Raw genomic sequence first — 9,193 nt, forward strand, 5'->3', positions numbered from 1 at the left:
AACATTTTTGACCCTCTTTAACAACATTCCAACATAACATTATCATTGATTGGGGAGATTAAAATTAATGATATATTTTTATGTAGTTCAGCCACAACTCTACTAAAACCTCAGCCAGTAATAGGTAGGCCAACTTTTGGACCGTCCAGTTGTCTGTGTACATCACATTTGAAACTCATAAATCTTACAACACAAAATTAGTATTATTAAATTAGTAAAATTAGTATCTGCAGTAAAGATTATAAATAAATAAAGTCTAAAGATATATATATAGACTACCACAGGCAAAGTTGCCTCAATTTTTATGTTTTTTTTATTAATATTTTGTAATAATTTATTCTGTTTTGGGGGTGTTTTTTATGTATCTGTATTATATCATACATACACATTAAAAGTAAATCTCGGTCCAAAAAATGCAGTCAGTTTACTTTTTACTCACTATGAGCATCATTCATTATCAATGTTCCCTCTAAGCTGCGCACGTGCGCAATTGCACAGAAAATCTGCGTTGCCCACAAAAAAAATCAAACCTGAATTGAAATTAAAATTAATACTTTAACAATTCTGTTTTGCAGTGTTAGTCAGTAAGTGACTGGCTGCTCCCGTATGGGATTAGAACGATGCCACCTTATCCCATAGCCCAGCCAATGGACTACTTGCACAATCACTTCCGCGTTCTATGTAGTCCTGCCCCAGTGCTTCCGGTGCGGTTAAACCATGGCGACGTTCTACACTCGCTGCCTACAAGAGCTCCCAAAATTGAACATCACTGATGTTCATCGGATTTGCAGAGTGACGACTACCCCCGCCAGCAAATTAGATAAAGGATTTAAGTTATATGCTGCATCATATATACACAACTACGAAGGTAAGAAAACGTAAATTAACCGACAAAGAAACGCTAGCTAACGTCAAATGCAAACACTACATTACTCCGCTAGGTCCTTCATTTGATGTCAATTCTCTACATTACATGTTTTCTTAAACGGTGTTTTATGTTGTCCGAAACTATAGTTGAGGTTTTCTTAACTAATGTCACTTTTGTTGTTAGACACTGTTATAATAGCGTTAGGTAGTGTTGCGAAATCAGTTTCACCCCGGTTCTTTTATTCGTCGAAACTTCCAGAGACGGCACCGGAACTCAGTAGTCATTTTCACAAAACTTTTATTCATCTTTATTCATCTTCATTTGAGCATGCACTTCTAGAAGGGAAGACGAGGCCGGTGTGTCCCTCTGCAAAATCTTCACCCCTTTGTTAGTTACAGCCAGCTTTATAGAGGCGTCCCCATCATAAACCCCCCCTATGGTGTGCTGCAAACTCTGTGTCTGTGTCTATGTGGGTGCTCGTGTGTGACTGTGTACGCATACCTGTGTGTATGTGTGTGCACGTGAGTGAGTGTGTGTGACAGTTAAAACACTGTGGGTGTAGGTGACTCCCTAGAGGTCATAAAACCCATCTCCCTTCCAGACCACAGTTATCCAGTTACAAATGTTGAGACCTTTCACAGTTCAACTGGGGGAGGGGTCTTCTACAATCTACTCCTAAGTTCATGACACAGTCTGGCCTTTATTACATTGAGGGCAGTGTCAGTGTCTCTACAATAATTCTACATTCTATGTTAACACATTTCTAAACTCTAAAATAAGCTAAACATTTCTACAAGTAGCTAACTAAGGAGGTAGTTAACTACCTAATGGTATGCTTGCTAAGTGTAAAGTATATATGTTTAAGACGTGCTGACATGAGTAATACAGAAATAATGCTAATGGTACTTGTATCTTTATTCAGTGTCCAATAAAGACAGGTTGTCAGGGGAGGTCGGTGTGAGAGCCCTGTGCTACAGGTCAATGAGGAAGAGTGAGGCACCACACATACTAAGTGTAGGCAGGAAGCTGTGTAAAGTTGTTAATCCCCGTTCATGGGGTTCAGTTCATTTAAGCATTAGTTAAGTTCATTATGTTCATTCCTAAAGGCCCATCAACTTGAATGTTTTCCTTGTCTCCCTGCTAATTTGACTAGTCAGATAGTTTAATCAACGTGTGTTTGGGTGATCAGAAACATTTGACAACAAGTTAATACTGCAAATATACACAATCTAAGTTATTACAGTTATCAAGAATGGTTAAGTTGTTTTAATAGGGAGAGAAGGAAACACTAAGCATTCAGGAGGGTACGTAACCATAAAACTGAACTATGTTCCTGTTCAGCTCTTCCATGAAGATGATGTTACATTTTTAATTTTCGTTCTTTCTTCTTAGATTAAGCTTCTGGATTCATCGCCAGTGCATAGCCCTGGCGACACATAGCCAGTGCTCCTGCGTGGCAGGCGCTGTTATGTGCAATCACACAGTGGCATTGCTCTTCCAAACAGCACACTACTCACAACTCAGAGTGCCGGTTGTCCCCCCTGTGCATAGCTGCACGGAATCTGAACAGCAATGGCACAAGCCACGGACAGTGGTAATTTAAATGAGGTTAAAGTTTTTGATTTAGTTTACATATCAACAGCAACACCATCCATAGTAAATGTGTCTTCTGTTAGGGTGTGAAGCCAGGACCCATCAACTCCATGATCTTCACTAAGCCGGTACCAAATAGGATGGCCCAGACTGGAGTACGGTAATTAGATTTGTAAAATTTGGTTTCGTGTGTTACAAATGTAACACACGATTCTGTAAATGTAACACACTATCCTGTTGCTATTTGTCAGAATAGGTATTAATTTATATACAACATTACACTTATACATCCCAGTCTCTAACATATGCACCACTGTTTTACACCTTTTAGTTTAGTTGTTGTTCAGTATAATAACCTTCTTCCTTACATTATTGTCATTGATGTTTTCTTTAGGAGTGGCTTCTACAGAGGCATGGTGGGTCCGTTACCAGATCCCTGCTTGTTCAGAATAACGGAGGCATATGCAAAATTTAATATTGAGGACAAGCCACTTGTGACCACAATGAACATGAGACCTGACAAGCCCCTTGTGGAAAGTGCCTTTGGGCTGTTGCAGGAGGGCAGTGTTCTGTCATATCAGCAGCCGGTTTTGACAACCCGGTACATCACACTACACCGTAATGCACCACCAACACCGCACTTGCCTCTGGAGGGGTATGACATCTTGCCATCAGATTGTGTGTTTGTGTGCTCAGAAGAAGAGCTTCTGCATCTGAAAAGCTTGTCTGTAACTCTGGAAATGGCTCACAAAATAGAGGAAGCTACACGTGAGCAAAGCTCTTCATCTGAGTGGCATCAGCTCCGCAGGCCCAGAGTGACTGCTTCTAGGTTTCGGGAGATGTGTCACGTCAGAGGCCAGAGCTCGGCAGAGTCACTAGCAGAGCATATATTGAAGGGAACAAGGCAGACAGCAGACATGAGGAGAGGAACTGAGATGGAGCCTGCAATAGCAGCAGAGTATAGTAGGCTAATGAATGTTAACTACTCACCCTGTGGTCTGGTCATTCACCCCATTGCCCCCTGGCTTGCTGCATCTCCTGATGGTGTTGTTTTTGACCCCAATGAATACCCCCAGTTTGGCTTCGTCGAATTCAAATGTCCCAATGTACAAAACTTTATTGACTGCAGATATGTGCAGATGGAATGTGGTACCCCTAAACTGAAAAAGAGCCACGCATATTACTGGCAAGTGCAAGGACAACTGCTCATCAGTGGGATGCAGTGGTGTGACTTTGTTGTGTGGGCACAAGAGGACTACCTAGTGCAAAGAATATACATGGATACAGATGTGCACAATGCAATCAGAGAAAAGGCAGACTATTTATTTTTTTACCTATATATGCCAAGATACCTATGTTTGGAAAAATGAACAGTGAAAACATAGCAAAAAGGAAAACAGATCCTTCAGGCTGGCTGGAACAAAATAACTGATGTTTTATTTGCAATATATTTCATGAATTCTTTTGTTGTTACATGTTACTTTTATGTGAATTCAATAAACTGTTATTTAAGCAATGGCATCAATTTCATTTTTTAAAAACACACATTAAAACATTGAATTTGTGCAGAACTTATTTACATGGTAAGTATTTAAAACTCCATCCCTAAGACAATAACACAACTGAATGTAGAAAATGACAAATGGTATTTTTGATGTTACAAAAGCTCAATGTCACTTATGATTTTAAAACGATTTAGTGATTTACTTTATAATTTTGATAAACAATTTTGTTGAATCTGAATAGTAATATAGTAGTATAATTAAACAGTATTATTAACATTCAACATTTGCAATGAATTTGAATTATCAATAACTGAAACTCAACTATCAGCACTCAAGTACCAGTTCTGTAATCAAGTATTGTCAGCTGAGAAGGAAGAAATGCAACTGTAGTGGCCTCAGCTGCAGGTCATTTTCCATAAGTTACTTGTACTGGCACTGGTGTCTTGGGAAAAATCCATCTTGTCTAACTTAACCCATTTTTTAACTAATGCTGTGTTCTGGTAATTTGACAGCATACATGCTACTGCAAACAGTTGGTTGATGTTGTAAACATGGGATATGGTAATGATGCTATCAAAAAGTTTGTTCTGTTTGATCCTCCTAATGACTCATGCACCCTGAGTCTGGCTATGGCCTGCGTCTCCTTAACCTGGTATGCTGGCATCTGCTTCTGCTTAGATAGAAAAGGTGGGCAGTACACTTTGCATTTACAACAATCGGTGATTAGGAAGACCTTATCTACCATCACTGCCATGTCTTCAGTCAACTTCTCAGCAATGCCTGATTGTTTGAATAGTTCCTTGTCACTAACCGAACCAGCATACAGATTAGAGATGAATGTCACTGGACCATGTGGAGCTATGCCAACCAGGGCTTTCATCGTACAGTGGGATTTGTACGAAGAGTACATTTCACTTTGGAGAAGTGGTGAGGATGGTGTCTGACACCTCAGCTCTGTACAGTCAAGGATCATCTGGGTGTCTGAGAAATCTTTGAATTCCTCAGGGAGGTAAGCTTGCACTTCTTCACGTGTAAGCCAAATGCATTTAGACCCCAGTGCAGTGGCAAGAAAATTTGTCCATGTTGCAATAATGCGGCTCATTGTGGACTGGTGTATGTTAAATCGGTGTGCCAGGTCCCTCTCCTTCAAACCAACTGACAGGAAAACCAGGAAAACTCGTCAATTGGCTGTAGCAGCTGCCTCTGGAAGGTGAAAACAAAAGGGAAAATGTTACTCCTTAAGCTATGAACTAGTAAAATTATGCTTTTCTTGGCTAAATGTTTTGTAATGGTTATGCATACCATACTGTACCATGGGGTAAACAATGAGGTGCTGTAGTACACAGGTGTATGTATGTAAAGAATACTGAGTCTAGCATACATACACCTGTGTATGTATGCTAGACTCAGTATCCTTTACATACATACACCTGTGTATGTATGCTATTGCACATAATGTAATGTTATTGTACATAAATACAATAACATTACACCTCTAGTTCTAACTACCAACAAACCCATAACCTACTGTTGATGTACGTGCAGGTGTCAACACTTCTTCATTCCAATTGGGAGCTGACTTGGCTCTTGAAATCCGGATCATTTTATAGATGCAAGGCTCAATCAAAAACCAAAATGGCATCAAATGATCATAGCTTGGAAATCTATTCACGAGAGAGACATACATCGTATCAATCATTAATTAACATTACACACTGACATAAAAATAATGTAAACTGTGACAAATATGCTAATAGTATGCTGTATAAAATAGTCTGATTAAGAGTCTATTTGGTGTTGTATTTTACCTGTAGCATTAGGATATCGTTTAAATACTAAAGCATCTACATAAAACATACAATCAGCAGTCAAGTAAATATCTATTTTGTTTTCATTAAGACTGGAAAAACTTTCGAAATTTAACTGATGGTGACCTTGGTATATTTTAAACAGTTAGCTTGAATAGAACTTAAGTGTAGCTGGTATAGAATCAGATGTCAGTGTCGGAGCCAGCAAAACGCTGTAACCCAAATTCTCGCTGGACACGTAACTCCTGTATTTCCTTCCTCAGAGTCTCCACGTCTTTGGACAGGTCTTCTGCAGCTGATGCAGATATGTCCGATGCAGACGGCTCAGGGACTGAGCAGTAGTCATAATCTCTTGTAAGACTGTGCTCTTCTTGATCGTCAGGAGGAACTAGTTCAGGGTGTCGCTCCGTTCTCTCCCAAACACTACGCCGCGGTGGTTCAACTTTATAGCCATTCCACTCAAAAAGTGTTGGTACAGCACCTTTAATAAGCTGCCTTCGACCATCGAGGGTTGTTGGTTCTATGAGTTGATCACTGGCAAAGTGTCTGCAGCAGACCCTGGTGTGAGAGGTAATCGTGAAATGATCCCGGCGTATGTTTACCAGCCATTGTCTTCTCAAGTCAGAATGGGTCGGAAAGGCATGAAAACTTAGTATGCCGTTAAATTTGGCTGAAGCCGAACAAAGTGGGACACAGCAATGCTCTGAGTATTTCTTCTCCTGTTTTTGAAAATGTTCTGTTTTAAATACTTTCCTTTTTATACTCATTCTGAAGCGACATTAGCATAGCAATAAACATAAATAAACATACCGGAAACGCCCAAGCGGTAGTATTTGGAAACGGAAATACGTCACATGCCCTAGTGCAAGTAGTCCATAATGCGATTCACATTCGTATATATGCAGCCAATCAACGTCGTTGACAGGCTATGACAGCGTCCTTGGCTGTATCCCAATTCAGGGTCTGCAGCCTTAAAGTACGCAGCCTCAACGATCCTCAAGGGCCGCGTACTTAAAGACCGCTAAGGCTGGAAGTGCGAGGCTTGTGAAATGGGACGGTCTAGCCTCCGTTGCGCTGCCCAGGTTGCCTAGCAACCATAATACTAACAGCTGGAAACGTTTCATACGCCATTGTTTGACAGAAATGAAGGAGACAATCTTTTGTTCATTTGTTTGTTTGTTTCTACATGAGCTTTGATCATTCTCTGTAAGATTAAGGTCAGCTACTGAACGGCGTATATTTTAAAGTAAAGGCTTTAAAACCAAGTTAGTACAAACCTCACTAATGTCACATAACTTTGCCGACTGTGGCAAAGTTATGTGACATGTAATGTTCTTCGTTATTAAACATTTGCACATAAATAAGTGACATAATATTCAGTACTTACTTAAAGTTTACTCTTCGGGTGCCCCTCATCCGCCGTTTTTTGTGGCAAAATTATCCACACCCACCGCCGCGCTATGCATTCTGGGATATGTTGGGCCACGAAGTCTACGCCGCCGCATTTCGAGCAGCCTTCGAATTGGGACAGCCTTCGTCGCGTCACGGTGATGTAATCGGCCTTAAAATGCGGCCTTTAAGGCTGCAGACCCTGAATTGGGATACAGCCCTTATGTGCAGACACCAGTGTTTTAGCTGGCAAAGCGGCGTGGCTGATGTGGAGTGAAGTCACGTTAATGACAACGTGTAAAACCATTGGAGATGTGAGCAGGACAGACGGAACAATTGACGGGAAAAGTGTGGACTTTATACCAGTTTTTAAATTGTGTTGATAGGCCACATAAAACCAGAGTTGTGATGAAAAGAAATGCAATGTTTGGTTTTCTTCCTGAATACTATCCTTGATTATATTTACTGCGGGAAGAAACGGTAAAAACGGCGTTTTATAAGAAAAAAAGCTCGAAAGCTCTCTCCGCCTGTGAGCAAAAACAACCCCGCCCCCTCTCCCCCGGTGCCCCTTTCCTATTCGTCCAAAAAAGTACCATGTCGACCAATCAAAAAATTATATGGCAACTTGGCATCTAGTTGTTAAGAAACGGGGGGAAGTTTTAGGAGTGACGGCGGTGTTTTGAGATGTGAGAGATTTGAGACGTTTAGCGCAAATCTTGTGTAGTTAGTGTGTAGTGTAGTCAATAGTTTTGTTGTGTGTGTCAGAACAATGAGGCGACTGCTGAATGTTACAGGTGTTACAGCAGTGATACATCTCCTGTTGTCAGGCCTGCAGGTATCAGGCTGTTGTTCTCCTTTATCTCATAGTGGACAGAAATTATTTTTTGGAGTGGCACAAATAATCTGTGTGGCATCAAATTTGATGCAGAACAGCTGATTGTTCTGTAAATAGTTTGAAATGTTTATTTAAAAATGCATTGGCTGCATTTAAAAAAATAGCTGCAAAAAACGTTGTTGTTTGCTAAACTCAATTACTTTTTTTTGAAGACCAACATTGGTCATTATATACTGTATTTTGCAGACAGAGAGTTACAGGACTCTCTCCCAGACCACAGACTCATAATACAAGTCAGAGCTTTATAAAAAGAAAAAAGAAAGAAAGTTGTGTTTTCAAAATTGGAATTCAAGTTATTTTTACTTCCAATAGTCTATGTCAATGACTAGATTTTTACATTTTCATTGTAAGTGGGCTAAAGTAGTTAATTAAAGGTAGTCTAACATAAATGTAAATCCTGTAATTTGATTTGATTTTAATAAACCATGTAACTTGGATCGATTCAATGCTGGCATCACCACAGTGCACACGTCTGATGTCGCTCACAGTGGTCCAAGGGATCGCTCAGGGAGTTTGTCTGTTCGCTCAGACACATGAAAAATTAGAGGGAACATTGTTCATTATTCTTCCCCAGTAATTAAGGTTAGGATATGTATTTATGTATATGTATTTTTTTTTATTCTAATCCATTCTTCTTTTGCATCATTTAAATAACCTTTATCAGATTTGATGGTTTTGTTGCAGACATTTCAAAAAAGTGTTTTGTTTTTCTTTCACAAATGTGGGGATTAAATTGTATTAAAATGTACAAAACAATGATGTCATGTTTTGAGATGAGGACCCAGGCACAGAGCAACTTGATGAATTTAAGAATCTTATAATTTAATAAAGAAATTTGCAGACTTGCACAGAGATGGTAAAATTATGATGACTGATAACGGAGACGAAGACAACAGATGATGAGGACAGGGAGGAACAGGGGTTTAAATGCACCAAGGAGACAGTTATAGAGAACTCGGGACAACTGGAGACATTTAAGGATGCAGGGACTGACAGAGACAGGGAAGACGTCTCATCGTGACGTGTAAAGTTTATCTTGCCTGGCTGGGCAGCTCTCTGGGTGCTCAGCACCCCCAAAGCTCTAATCCTAGAATCGCCCCTGAGTCAAACTGTTAAGTGTTGTCATTGTGTTACT

The 9,193-nt window shown here is 40.0% G+C and overlaps 2 protein-coding genes across 2 annotated transcripts; one reads left to right on the forward strand and one right to left on the reverse strand.

The window, feature by feature from the left end:
* The first annotated feature begins 268 nt into the window (after positions 1-268).
* On the forward strand, positions 269-4,260 carry LOC146502781 (uncharacterized). Its single transcript, XM_085133397.1, has 3 exons — positions 269-2,462; positions 2,545-2,621; positions 2,856-4,260. The coding sequence occupies exons 1-3, from the start codon at positions 2,337-2,339 to the stop codon at positions 3,829-3,831; spliced, it is 1,179 nt and encodes a 392-aa protein (XP_084989523.1). The 5' UTR covers positions 269-2,336; the 3' UTR covers positions 3,832-4,260.
* On the reverse strand, positions 3,783-5,281 carry LOC146502782 (uncharacterized). The gene is made up of 2 exons (XM_085134335.1): positions 5,269-5,281; positions 3,783-5,142 (listed from the first exon to the last, which is right to left on the reverse strand). The coding sequence occupies exons 1-2, from the start codon at positions 5,279-5,281 to the stop codon at positions 4,487-4,489; spliced, it is 669 nt and encodes a 222-aa protein (XP_084990461.1). The 3' UTR covers positions 3,783-4,486.
* Positions 5,282-9,193: the final 3,912 nt, after the last annotated feature.

The sequence above is a fragment of the Neolamprologus multifasciatus genome, chromosome 15 (assembly GCF_963576455.1).
Source record: "Neolamprologus multifasciatus chromosome 15, fNeoMul1.2, whole genome shotgun sequence".
Taxonomy (NCBI): domain Eukaryota; kingdom Metazoa; phylum Chordata; class Actinopteri; order Cichliformes; family Cichlidae; genus Neolamprologus; species Neolamprologus multifasciatus.